The sequence below is a fragment of the Mustela lutreola genome, chromosome 2 (assembly GCF_030435805.1).
Source record: "Mustela lutreola isolate mMusLut2 chromosome 2, mMusLut2.pri, whole genome shotgun sequence".
NCBI classification, from domain to species: Eukaryota; Metazoa; Chordata; class Mammalia; order Carnivora; family Mustelidae; genus Mustela; species Mustela lutreola.
Window position 1 is genome coordinate 21,848,861 of NC_081291.1, and position 14,587 is coordinate 21,863,447.

Here is a 14,587-nt window from a genome sequence, read left to right on the forward strand (position 1 = left end):
AAGGGTCTGTCCTTACCAGCTACTAAAACATTATAACTTAATAATAACTAAAGTTATTTGGGGTGCCTAGCTGGCTCAGTCGGTAGAGTGTGGGATTCTTGACCTTAGGGTCATGAGTTCAGGCCTCACATTGGGCATGGAGCTTACTTTAAATCAAGTAATTTTAAAAATAATTAAATTACTTATATAATATATCAGTAAACAGATTATTTGAATAGAATAGAAAGTTTAGCTGTAGACCCAAGGATAAACTAACATGATAAAAGTGGCATCATAGATAAGTGGGAAAAGATGGATTTTTCTCTAAGTGGTATTTGGAAACAGCGTAGACATTTGGAAAGAAACAAGATTGTATTCCTCCCTCACATCAATTTCAGAATAAATTCCCAGATAAATTATAGATTTAAACAATCAAAATGAATCTGCAAAGATACCAAAAGAAATGATGGGAAAGAAATTTTTATAACCTTTGACATAAAACCTAGAATCCATACAGGAAAAGACAGATACATTCAGCTGTAAAAGTTGAAAATGTGTGCATAACCAAAACTGGCAGAAGCAAAGATAAATGATAACTTTGGGAAAATATTTGAAATGTATATCATAGATCACATTTCATATATGAAGAGCCTCTATAAAGCAGTTAAAAAAGCTTGATATCAAACAGAAAAATAGGCAAAGGATAAGCAGACAGTAGTTAATAGTGGTTCTTTTTTTTTTTTTTAAAGATTTTATTTATTTATTTGACAGAGAGAGATCACAAGTAGGCAGAGAGGCAGGAAGAGAGAGAGGAGGAAGCAGGCTCCCTGCTGAGCAGAGAGCCCGATGCGGGGCTTGATCCCAGGACTCTGAGATCATGACCCGAGCCAAAGGCAGCGGCTTAACCCACTAAGCCACCCAGGCGCCCCCTACTAGTGGCTCTTAAATGAAAATATGCCTGACCTCAACCATTAGAGAGATACAAGTTAAAAGTACCCACATGTGGGCGCCTGGGTGGCTCAGTGGGTTAAACCGCTGCCTTCGGCTCAGGTCATGATCTCAGGGTCCTGGGATCAAGCCCCACATCGGGCTCTCTTCTCAGCAGGGAGCCTACTTCCCCTCTCTCTCTCTGCCTGCCTCTCTGCCTACTTGTGATCTCTCTCTGTCAAATAAATAAATAAAATCTTTAAAAAAAAAAAAAAAGAACCCACATGTTCTTCTTTTTTTTAATTACCTAGAAAATTGTCAGAGACTCCAATGTTACTGGCTGACAGGAACATAGGGAAGTGGCATTTGTCTACTTTGTTGTGGATTCATGAATGAACACAACCTCTATGGAAGATAATTTGAGGATACCTATAATAAAAATTAAAGTGTACATACCCTTGACCCAGCTTTTATACTTCTAGAAATTTATACCTCAGATAGACTCACACATACACAAAGTGATAGATGTCTTAAATTGCTTATATCAGCATTGTTCTGTTTCAGTAGGAGAGCAAAAAATTGAAACAACCTAAATATCCATCAAAAGGGAACTGGTTTCAATAAACACAATGTGTTAATACCAGCAGTGATCCTCAAGATACGTTATTTTACACCAAATTTAGGTGTAAAATTGTAAACAACATGCTACCATTTTTTATTGTTAAATACATAATATAAGATAAAGCATTTTAACCATTTGCTTTTTTAAATTTATTTTTTATTAATGTATAATGTATTATTATACATTATATTATGGCTGCATAATATTCATGTGTGTGTGTGTGTGTATCACATCTTCTTTATCCATTCATCTGTCAGTGGACATCTAGGCTCTTTCCATAGTACAGTTATTGTGCACATTGCTACTATAAACACTGGGGTGCACGTGCCCCTTCAGATCACTATATTTGTTATCTCTGAGGTAAATACTCAGTGGCACAATTGCTAGGTCATAGGGTAGCTCTATTTTCAACTTTTTTTTTTTTTTTAAGATTTTATTTATTTATTTGACAGAGAGATCACAAGTAGACAGAGAGGCAGGCAGAGAGAGAGAGAGGGAAGCAGGCTCCCTGCTGAGCAGAGAGACTGATGTGGGGCTCGATCCCAGGACCCTGATATCATGACCTGAGCTGAAGGCAGAGGCTTAACCCACTGAGCCACCCAGGCGTCCCTATTTTCAACTTTTTGAGGAACATCCATCCTGTTTTCCAGAGTGGTTGCACCAGCTTGCATTCCCACCAACAGTGTAGGAGGGTTCCCCTTTCTCCACATCCTCGCCAGCATCTGTCGTTTCCTGACTTGTTAATTTTAGCCATTCTGACTGGTATCTCACTGTGGTTTTGATTTGTATTTCCCTGATGCTGAGTGATGTGGAGCATTTTTTCATGTGTCTGTTGGCCATCTGGATGCCTTCTTTGCAGAAATGTCTGTTCATGTCCTCTGCCCATTTCCTGATTGGATGATTTGTTCTTTGGGTGTTGAGTTTGCTAAGCTCTTTATAGATTTTGGATACTAGCCCTTTATCTGATATGTTGTTTGCAAGTATCTTCTCCCATTCTGTCAGTTGTCTTTTGGTTTTGTTGACTGTTTCCTTTGCTGTGCAAAAGCTTTTGATCTTGATGAGGTCCCAATAGTTCATTTTTGCCATTGGCGATATTCCTAGGAACATTTGGGTTTTCCACATATAGTATCATATCATCTGTGAAGAGTAATAGTTTGACTTCTTTTTTGCTGATTTGGATGCCTTTAATTTCTTTTTGTTGTCTGTCCCTGACACTATTTTAAAAATCAGCTTAAGTCCCAACTTCTTCACAAGAAAATTCCTATTGGTACATCTCATAGGATCACGTTAAAGAGTAACTTAGAGAGAATGAAATCTCTATGATGTTCTGACTTCTTATTCAAGTACATAGTATGCTTTTCAGTTTGTTCAAGCATTCCCTTTTAAATGCATCAAGAGTGGCACACCCGGGTGGCTAAGTCCATTATACATCTGCCTTGAGCCCCAGTCATGATCCTAGAGTTCTGGGATCAAGTCCCACATCCAGCCCTTTGCTCAGTGGAGAGCCTTTTTCCTCTTCCTCTGCCTGCCCCTCCCTTTCCTTATGCTCTCTTTCCCTCTGACAAATGAATAAATAAAAATCTTAAAAAAAATGCATTAAGAGGAGCAGTTAAAAACTTTCATTATACAGGTGGGGCACATACCTTGTTAAATTTATCCCAAGGTATTTTATCTTCTTATTAATAATTATTAAAAAATTTTTTAAGTGATTTTTATTTAAGTGATCTTCACACACAATGTGGAGCTCAAACTCACGACCCCAAGATCAAGAGGCAGATGTTCTACTGCCTGAGCCAGCCAGGAGCCCCATTATTGAATCTCTTAAGGCAGTTGCTGTATTATCCATGTTGTACTCAATCATCTCACTTCTCTTATTGTGTGAAGTAATTCCAAGCTGATCTTCCTGAATTATCACATTCTTAACTCCCTCAGTGTAGACTTTGTTTCTTACTTCTACCCATGCTAACTAGTACTTCCATAACACAATTAAATAAGAGGGATATGGGCACCCCTCATTTTGTTCTCAACCTTAACACGAGTGTTCACAGTTAATAACTTATTAAACATTAACATGTAAAACACCTAAAACATGTAAAAACAGGTCAGAAACATTTCAGAAGCTTAAAACAGCTGTGATTACTATCACTGCCTCAGATTTACACACAAGCACTTGAATTACACAATCTAAAGGCTTTTCGATTAAGAGAAGGCATAGTTAACATTTTCCATAATTCACAGAAGGAAAAATAGAGATTTGGGAAAGGTAAAAATTATGCTCACAGCTCAAGAGTAAAACTGACTAATACCCCTGGAATGGATATGGTCTGTGTCCTGACCTGGGGTTCCTACCAGGCCCTGACAAAACATTGAAAGACATCCTGGCTTTTAAGCCCAGGAAGCTTCACTTAATAAAGCATACAAAACTTATAAAAACCTGCTGGACTCTGACTGGAACTATAATGAATTGATATACCAAATATGGGGAGAAGTGACTTCTTTAAAATACTGAGTTTTCCCGCTATAAACACAATGAATCACTTCATTTATTTAGGCATTCTTTAAATCCTTTCAATCATTTTCTAGTAGGGTGTTTTTTTTTTTTTTCCCTCTAAGTAGGTGCCACACCCAGTGTGGAGCCCAAAGCGGGGCTTGAACTCATGACCCTGAGATCAAGACCTGAGCTGAGATCAAAAGTCAGACGCTTTATTGACTGAGCTATTCAGGCATCCTGACTCACATGGTTTTTTGGTGTGTGTGTGTGTACAGGAGTCTTATACATCTTTTTAAAAGATTTATTCCCAGGTATTTAAGGTAAACTGTATGTTTTTAAAATTCAACTTTCTAACTGCTCTTTGATGATAAATAAAAATATAGATAATCGTGGTGTTTCCATTTATTAATTCTAATAAAAAATTCTATTATGAAGAAAACAGAACTAGCAAATAAATTAGGAATTGGCATGTTTCAGGAACCCAGGTTCCTGGGAATTTTACGATCCAAGTGCCCAAGGATGGAGACAGTTTCTGTCAGGTGTGGCCATGTTCATTCCCAAAAGCAAGTGCTCTGTGGCTGTTTAATCACCATATTAAGTTACTGAAGGCAATGAACAAAAATCATATGTATAACAGCAAAACAGGACTAAGTGAAATATGCCCCCATCAGGTGTATAAAAATGTTATACCTCTCTCACCTAATTATCTTTAAAACTTTTGTTCCAGGGAGACAAAGATGAAATTTACATTCAACACTGTGTACAGTTAACACAATAAAATTATAAAACTTCTAAAGCTTAAATACCTTAAATTGTTGCTCTCCACAGAAACAAATTAGTTAAAAAAAATCTGCCTCCTTGCATGTGAAAGTCAATATAAAACGTAACCAAAAAACCCACATTTTCTTCCTAAGGGGTGGATACTGAAATGCACAAGCTGGGCTGAGATTCCCTTTTGTGACCACTAGATGCATTTCCATTTGGGGTTTACCTCAAGAGAAAGTAACCATGCATCTCATTGTATGGCTGGTATCCTGCCTAATAATACTGGCACCTCTTTTCACTCTCCACAATGCTCCAGCTGGCTATAAACCAAGAATCCAAACACCAGTACAGAAGCAGAAGCGAGAAGACCTAGGCTTTAGTTTTGGCCAATGTATTAGACAGTAACTTCACTTTTCTGAGAATGACAGCCCCTTTTGTACGGGGTCATGGTGAAAAATAAAGATGATCCTGGATATGTAGTTTATAAACTACAGAGTGTAACACATTTGAATAGGTACCTATAAAAAGGATGGTGTAGGTGTCGATGAAAACAGACAAGGAGGGGGATCCAAGGGCCTTTCTCTCTAAGAAACATTGTTTCCTCAGAAACAATGGAAAAGAAAGGAAACATTCTGTCTCCTCAGAAACAATGAGGAAAGCCATCAGAAACTCAGAATCAACATTATCAGAACTCTGGGAAACAGCCAAATAACTACATGAATGCTTAATCAAGAAAAAAAGTGACTGCAAGTAAGCAGGAGAGCTTTGTGGCATTTTAACTTACTCTTGCCTCATCCCCCTCACTCTCCTCTGGTTCAGCAGCAGTCAGGAAGATGGCAGCCCACACTCCTAGTGTGAGTTTCTGGTGCTGGAAGGAGCAGAGCATTCTCCAAAGAATTTGGTTGCCTATTTTGACCAACATGGGTGGCTTTCTGAGGGACTAACACAAAGGGTTTGTCTTTATTTCACTTAACTTGGAATCTCATGGCAGAGAAGTGGCTATGGTACTTCTGTTGAAAACATCTGAAGGCAAATGAACCAGATGGTGCCAGTTGGAACAAAGGTTATCAGTTGGGGCAAATAGTACAAATGTGAAAAAGCCTGGCAGAAAAAGCTGGGCAGTGAGATACTTTGGGGAATGAATAAGAGTTCTGAAAAGCTTCCACATATCCGGGAGAATCTAGAAAGCCACGCACGTGCCATGGGCAGGATGCATGCTCAGAAAAGACCGAAAAGCCCTAAACTCTCACCTCTGGCTGACCGTCAAACCCTGTGCAAGCGGGACGCAAAGGCAAAGGCAGAGTTGTAAACTTCAGGCCGAGGGATGAAAGTGTCTTCCAACACCGACACAGCCTCAAGCTGCAGAGATTGGGAATTTTGTTTGTTTGTTTGTTTAATCCAAGCATTTAAGAAAATTTCTATTAAATCATTAGCTGACCATTAAGCTAACAGAACAGAGACTTCAGTGACCACACACAATAGCAAAAACAGTTTAAATGAGCAACTATGACTCGTAGTAAGCTGTAACACTAAAGCCTGAGGAAAGGGGAGAATCCAGTTTCCAGAGGTATCACAGTATGATATTCAAAATACCCAGTTTTCATAAAAAATTACAAGGTCATGCAAAGAAATAAGAAAGTACGGTCCATACACAAGATAAAAAGAAATGAAAAGAAACCATCCCAGAGAAAGCCCAGACACTGGACTTATGAGGCAGACACTTTACACCAACTGTCTTAAATACGCTCAGAGAGCTAAAGTGAACTATGGACAAAGAACCAAAGGAAATCAGAATGCTGACTCACCAAATAGAGACTATCAAGAATAAGACAGGAACTGGAATGCCTAAAAAGAAACGCTGGAGCTGAAGGGTGCCTGGGTGGCACAGTCAGTTAAGTGTCTGCCTTTGGCTCAGGTCATGATCCCAGGGTTCTGGGGTGGAGTCCCCATGGGGCTCCCTGCTCAGTGGGGAGCCTGCTTCTCCCTTTCTCTTTGCCCCTCCCCCCATGCTTGTGTGTGCGCTCTCTCTCTCTCTCTCTCACAATGAATAAAATCTTAAAAAAAAAAAAATCTCATGGGAGCTGCAAAGTGTTAACAACTGAAATGAAAAATTAGAAGATTTTAATAGGCAGAAGAATCTGTGAGCTTGAAGATAAGCCAACTGAGATGATCAGTCTGAAGGAACAGAAAGAAGAAAGAATAAAGAAACATGAGCAGTCCATGAGACCTGTGACAAGCCATTAAGCAAACCATCGTAGGCCTAAGGGGAATCTCAGAGGGAGGAAAGAGAAAGGAGAAGAAAGACTATGTAAAGACAAAAACTTCTCAAATTTGATGGAAAGCATGACAGAAAACACTGTCAATAGAGAATTCTATATATAGCAAAAGTATCTTCAAAGTAGAAGAATTAAGACACTTTTAGATAAACAAAAGACAAGGGAGTTTGTTGTTAGTTGATCTGTTCTACAAGAAAATTTAAGGGAGTCCTTTAGGCTGAAATGAAAGGATATCAGATAATGATGTGAAGCCATACAAAGAAATAAAAACACCAAAAAAGGTAACCACATATGTAAATATGAAAGCCAATATTGTATTTCCAGTTTCTAATTCTCCCTTTTCCCTCCTATAAGATTTTAAAGACAAATGCATAAAGTGGTATTTAGAAATTCCTGCCAATGGGCACACACAGTGAAAAGACTTAATTTCTGACAATTAGACAAGGCAGGAGGGATGGTACTGTACAGGAGCAGGGTTTAATATACAACAGAAGCTAAGACAGGGCTCCTGGGTGGCTCAGGTGGTTGAGCGATTGCCTTTGGCTCAGGTCATGATCTTAGAGTCCCAGGAATGAGTCCTGCGTCGGGCTCAGCAGGGAGTCTGCTTCTCCCTCTGACACCCACCCCCCATGCGCTCTCTCTCATTCTTTCTCTTTCAAATAAATAAATAAAATCTTAAAAAAAAAAGAAAAAAAGCTGAGGCAGTATTGATTCAAACTATTGAAACTAGATTGCCACAAATTTAAGATGTAATTCCCAGGGTAACCACTTAGAAAAAAAGCAATAAACCATATGGTTACCCTAACGAAGGAGACTTCAGTCTCACCTTTGCTATCTGCCTTGAGTCTTCTGGCTGGGTTTACCCTAGGAAGCAAGGTCTTCGAGCACTTCTTTAGTCTGGATCATGAGTTAAAAGGAGGACAGACTCTGCTACAGAAACTCAAGAAGGACTTAATAAGCGCACTAGCCTTTGCTCCCCCTCCTCCCACGGTGCACCAGGTTATGAAGAGAAAAATGTGTTTAACTATCAGAAATAACCAATTCTGAAAAAACTCAAAACACTGAAACAATGTAACTTCGTGATCAAATAAGGTCTAAGTGTAAAACAATGATTTCCTCTTGGCCGTAAGCATGGTGGCTGCTTCTTTATAACCATGTGTAATCATTTTAAAGCTTTTACCTAGTAACCTTTTGGAAAACTATTCCAAAAGATGGGAAGAGGAGCTGGTTTGCTGCAGCACTAATTCAGGGCAAGAAGAAACACTACGCTGAAGACAATGGCAGTTGGAAGCACAAACCTGCACCTGAGAAGCAGAGTGCGCATGAGCACTCAGAAGTGTGGCTGAACAGAAACAGTGACGCGAGCCCTGCACATTTCTGCATCAGGGACAGTAACATTGCTAGGGTTAAGAGTCCAAAGGAGATTGCAGAAGTCTTTTAACTTCTCCCCCTGCTTCCTACCTCACTCTTACATATGTTCCATACTCTGTGCACAGTGATTCCTCTAGTGCATGTGCTGGCTCATGCAGCTCTCCGCTCACAACCAGGACTTCCTATCTGCTTCCTCTCAGCACAGTCTAGTAGACCTACCATTTCTGCGTGTGCAGCAACACCCTCCTGTTCTGCCCCGGCCACCAGCTGTTCCCTGTGTCTCAAACAGGCCCAGATACCATGCCTTAAGGGTACCATGCCTTTGCATTTCACATTTGCTGTGCCTAAAAGGAGTAAAATCTCAGATGCGGTCATACCTTGGAGATACCGCAGGATCAGTTCCTGATCACCTCAATAAAGGGAGTATCACGATAAAGCAAGTCAAATGATTTTTATAAAATTGTATACAAAAGTTATGTTTATACTATACTGTAGTCCATTAAGTGTGCAATAGCATTATGTCTAAAAAATATGCATACAACAATTAAAAAACACTTTATTGCTAAAAAATGCTAACCATCTAAGCTTTCAGTAAGCTGCATTTTTTTTTTTTTTTAAATGAACTCTACATCCAACTGGGGCCTGAACTCAAAACCCTGAGATGAAGAGTCATATGCTCTACTGACTGAGCCAATCAGGTGTCCCATCTTTTTGCTGGTGGAGGGTCTTGTCCGGATGATAATGGCTGCTGACTGATTAGGATGGTGGTTGCTGAACGTTGGAGTGTCTGTGGCAATTTCTTAAAATTAGACAGAGTGAAGTTTGCAATGTCGATTGACTCTTCTTTTCACAAATGATTTCTCTGTAGCATGTGATGCTGTTTGGATAGCATTTTACCCATAGTTGAACTTCTTTCAAACTTGGGAGTCAATCCTCTCAAATCCTGCTGGTGCTTTAACAACTAATTTACGTGATCTTCAAAATCCTTTGTTGTCATTTTAACAGTCTTCACAACCAATTTTACCATGAGTAGATTCCTTATCAAGAAACCACTGTCTTGGGTGCCTGGGTGGCTCAGATGGTTAAGCGTCTGCTCTCAGCTCAGTCATGATCCCAGGGTCCTGGAACTGAGTCCTGCATCAAGCTCCCTGCTCTGAGGGGAGCCTGCTTTTCCCTCTGCCTCTCTCTCTCTCTCTGTCTCTCATGAATGAATGAATGAATGAATAAATAAATAAAAATAAATAAAATCTTTGGAAAAAAAAAAAGAAACCACCGTTTTTGCTCATCAGTAAAAAGTAATTCCTCATCCAGGCATCTCAAACAAGAATAAAGTCTGATGGGCGCCTGGGTGGCTCAGTGGGTTGAGCCTCTGCCTTCGGCTCAGGTCATGATCTCGGGGTCCTGGGATCGAGTCCTGCACTGGGCTCTGTGCTTGGCGGGGAGCCTGCTTCCCTCCCCACCCCCGCGCCTACTTGTGATCTCTCTCTGCGTCAAATAAATAAAATCTTAAAAAAAAAAAAAAAAAAAAGTCTGAAATACTGTGAGAATTACCAAAATGTGATGCAGAGATATGAAGTGAGCAAATGCTCTTAGAAAAATGGTACCAACAGACTTGCTTGTTACAGGGTTGCCACAAACCTTCAATTTGTGAAAAACAGCATTTTATTGCACCAAAGCAAAGTGCAATAAAACGCGGGCATGTCTGTGTTCAGATGGTTTTCTTCCTCACTGCCTTCAGGGCTCTGCTAACGTCACCTATCAGAAAGGCTTTTGGGGACCACTAAAACAAGACCTCCCCTCAACATGACTCTCTGTCCTCTTCTCCTCTGCCTGATTCTCATTCATAGCTCTAATTACTACCTGATGTCCTATAGCCTTAATTTATTTACTGATTCCCCAACCTCTGCCCCACTGTTAAGTCTCTAAGAGGGCAGAGATTCTGGTCTTTTGATTGCTGTATAGCTGGTACCTAGAACAGTGCCTAACACAGAAGTACTCAATCAGCTGTTGTAGAATGGACGCGATTAAATGAAAAGGCATAAATACATACCCAGAATACATGTCATGGGGCAGGTTTCTTCCAGATTACTCAGAAATACTTCTTTTTTGTAGAACATTTTTGTGGGCTCATGTTCCGTCTCTTCTGGGTGAATGAAGATGGGGCCATAAAAATATGCAGCTCCATCTCGGACCCATACCTTTTCAATTCTTGGGGGAAAAATGGAGAAATTCCATTAAAATAGAATTCTGACTGGTTTCACTCTTGAAGGATTAATCTATTAAAAATTCTCTTAACCAAAAACTTAATGATATTTAGTACTCGGAGGAGTTTTGTAGACTATATATGATAATTATATTATTATATGATATATTATTATATATTATTATATGATAATAAGACAATTTCCTTGACTTTCCCCATTCTGAGCACAAGAAAAGACACGGAAAGGGAGACACCATTGGCTATTCATCTGAGGGAAAAAACACACAATACCAAGGCATACGATTTAATAGTTTCAGCTAACCTCCAGGGTTTTTTTTTCCCCTGAAATGCTCATGATGAAAACAAAACTAAGCACCTGTCTGTCAGAGGCAGGCCCCTAGCCAGGGCGGCCTCCGCCATTAAAAGATGGCGCCTGGCTAGTTGCCAGGTGAGGATTGCCTCGTGAGACTAAGCGGAATGCCCAAAGAGGAAGTAAACAGCATTGGTTGCTAGCAAAGTTGTTCGTTTAGGTGCACAGCCTGATTCGCTCCCTCCTGTACTCTGTTCGCTGATTGGTCATGTAAGCGTATGTAAGTGTGTAGACTTGCGGAAATAGAGAGAGAAGATGCATCCGAGCCAGGGTTCTTTTCATCCTTGTGCGCCGAGGGCGATACCTGTCATTGGATTCATTAGCTGACGAAACACATAAACTATCCGTATTTGGGGTCAGCTCACATGAGTCACAGATATTTCTTTAAGGTATATGGTTCATGACCTTTTTGAGTGCCAAGGTGTAACAGCCCCTCAACCATTGAGAGTCTGATGAGAGATATTATCTCCCTATACAAAAGTAAAAATGCACATCTGACTGCTAAGTGTTAGGTATTATACCATTTGTCACAATTGCTCCCAGCAAGCTGGGATTATTAATGTCCCTATTGTCCTGTGGTTTCTTTTCTTTTCTTTTTTTTTTTTTTTTAAAGATTTTTATTTATTTATTTGACAGATAGACTGGAATCATGACCTGAGCTGAAGGCAGAGGCTTTAATCCACTGAGCCACCCAGGCGCTCCTGTCCTGTGGTTTCTGACATTAAGAAACCTACTCATCTCAGTTCATGGTAACTCCACCCTTTCAGTTCCTCAAGCCAACACACAGAAGTCACCCTTGACTCCTTTCTCTTTCTCGGACCCCACATCCCATTTATCAGGAATCCTATTAACTCCACATTTCACCACAGGATCTAACTACTGGTCTGAACCAGCAATCATGGTTGCCTGGGTTATTGCAACAGCCTCCTAGCAGATCTCCTTGCTTCTCTTTGACCCTTTGAGTCTACTCTCAAAAACTAGTAGGCTGAGCAATCCTGCTAAGAACTAATTCAGATATCACACCTATGCTTAAAAGAATCCAATGGGGGCACGTGGGTGGTTCAGTCGGTTAAGTGTCTGCCTTCAGCTCAGGTCATGATCCCAGGGTCCTGGGATTGAGCCCCATATCGGGCTCCATGATCAGTGGGGAGTCAGTTTCTCCCTCTTGCCTCTCGGCCCACTCAGGCTCTCTCTCTAATACAAAAATAAAAATCTTTAAAATAAATGAATGAATGAATGAATGAACCCAACAGTACTCTCTTTAATTCAGTAAAAGCCCAAGTGCCGACAACGGTCTCTCAGGTCCACATATATATGGCCCTCACTTCCCATCTACCTTATCGTACGGCTCACTTGTCCAGCAACAAACTGTCCACATTTGGCCAGGCCAGGCACACTTCTCTCTCAGGTCTTCATACTGTCCACTCACGCTTCCTGGAAAGCTTTTTCCCTCAATATTCACATTACTCACTCCCTCAGTTTCTTCGAGTATTAGCTCAACTGTCAGTTCTCAGTGAGGCCTATATACACTCTATTTAAACTTCTGTACTGGGATGCCTGGGTGGCTCAGTGGGTTGAAGGCTCTGCCCAGCTCAGGTCATCATCCCGGGGTCCTGGGATCGAGCCCCTCATCGGGCTCTCTGCTTGGCAGAGAGCCTGCTCCCCTTCCTCTCTCTGCCTGCCTCTCTGCCTACTTGTGGTCTCTGTCTGTCAAATGGATAAATAAAATCTTTAAAACAAAAAACAAAAAACTTCTGTACCTCCTCAGTTTGACCATGCACTCCTGATTTCCCACACACCGATCTATTTTTTTCACAGAACATATCATGACCTAATGTTCTGTACCCTTTACTTATTGCAACATTTACTGTTTGTATTCCCACTGCAACAAGGATCCATGGGATTAAGGATATTTGTTTTATTCACTAATGTATCCTCACAGCCTGGCAAATACTAGGTTTGTAATAAATGATTGCTGAATGAAGAAAAAATGGAATGAGGAAGTGAGCTTAGAGAAGTCAATCATTTACTTAAGGACATGCAGCTAGCAGAGCTGGAACTCACGCCAAGACCCACCACTCTTAACCACTATCCTCTACTGCCCAGTCGCATACCTAACTCCTTTGTTGCCATTCTACGCCACCCAACCACACTTTTATTCACTTACTTGTTCAGCAAATATTTGAGCCCCTACTATGTTTCATGCACCATGCAGGGAATACAAAGGTGAGCAAAATATGGGGCCTCTGTTCTCAGGGCATTTGCAGTCTGGTATGGAAATTCAACAGTAAAATAACCTGATATGCGCTCCGAGAGTAATGGGGAAACCTAATCCAGTCTGCAGGGACAGGATAGGCTTCCTTAAGTACTATCTCTAAGTTAAACTAAAGGAGTTCATCATGTGAGGTACGCAGGGGGATTCCTGGGTTAAAAATTCAGTAAATGGTAGGAGAAAAAAAGAAAAATTCACAGAAGGATTTAGAGAAGGAAGTGTGGCTAGAGACAAAAGCAAGGTGAATGTGTGTGAAGAGGCTGGGGAAGTTACAGCATTGTCAAGGGGATGATGACAATGACTCTGACTTCATTCTAAAGAGTGATGAATTTCTACCCAAATCTCTCAGACCCAACTGCATCCTCCCTGCTTCAGTAACACCCACCTGCCCACTCGAGGGCGCACGAGGCCATGGGACTTGATGAAGACACAGTCGCCAACCTTCAGCCACATATCATTATAACGGAGCTGCTCAAAGTAGTGGCAACCTGGTTCGCCATTTGACATTTCCACAGGGACATCTTCTTTCTCCTGTGGTAAAGGAAACTGGTTAAAGATAGGCAGCTGACAATCAAGGAGCAGACAGAGGAGGTTAAGAAAGGAAAGCTGACTTTCCTTCATATTAACTTAAAAGAAAAAATAACCATAAACAGAAGTTTAGATGAAGATCAGAAACCAAAACTAGGGTACTGAAACCAAACTAAGTCTTATTAAATACTGCATTTATTTTAAATTTACACTTAAGTCTTATAAAATGTTACTTCAAGGGTAATTAATACCTGAGTGGCCAAAGGCAGCCGCTTAACCAACTGAGCCACCCAGGCGTCCCCTGAGTGGCTCAGTGGGTTAAGCCTCTGCCTTTGGCTCAGGTCATGATCTCAGGGTCCTGGGATCCAGCCCCACATGGGGCTCCCTGCTCGGCAGGGAGCCTGCTTCCCCCTATCTCTCTGCCTGCCTCTCTGCCTGCTTGTGATCTCTCTCTCTGTCAAATAAATAAAATCTTAAAAAAAAAAAAAAAAAAAGTTACTCCAAGATGCCTTTATCCTCCTCCTCCACCCCGTTCCCATAGCCTTGCAGTGGGGGGTGGGGAGCACTGAAGAGGACACATCAGCATTCAGGAGCAGCCTCACTCACACACTGCTATGGAGGATAAGGAGTAAATACTGTGCAAGGTGTTCCTTCACTACATTTACTGAGCTCTCAATTTTTTAGCATTAACTGATGGTTCTAAATGAAATTTTTTTAAAAAATTTCATTGGCTGCTTTGACACTGGGCAAATTCATTTGACCTCTTAGTTCACCTGTAAAATG

General features: G+C 40.8%; 1 protein-coding gene across 28 annotated transcripts in view; it reads right to left on the reverse strand.

Moving 5' to 3' along the window:
- Positions 1–14,587, reverse strand: part of PBRM1 (polybromo 1) — a 128,663-nt gene that overhangs the window by 26,326 nt on the left and 87,750 nt on the right. For all 28 annotated transcript variants that reach the window (XM_059161107.1, XM_059161113.1, XM_059161099.1 and 25 more), the window contains 2 exons: positions 13,662–13,807; positions 10,482–10,639 (listed from right to left, as the gene is read on the reverse strand). In XM_059161107.1, the coding sequence (XP_059017090.1) occupies positions 10,482–10,639; positions 13,662–13,807 (304 nt within the window). The remainder of the gene's footprint in view (positions 1–10,481; positions 10,640–13,661; positions 13,808–14,587) is intronic.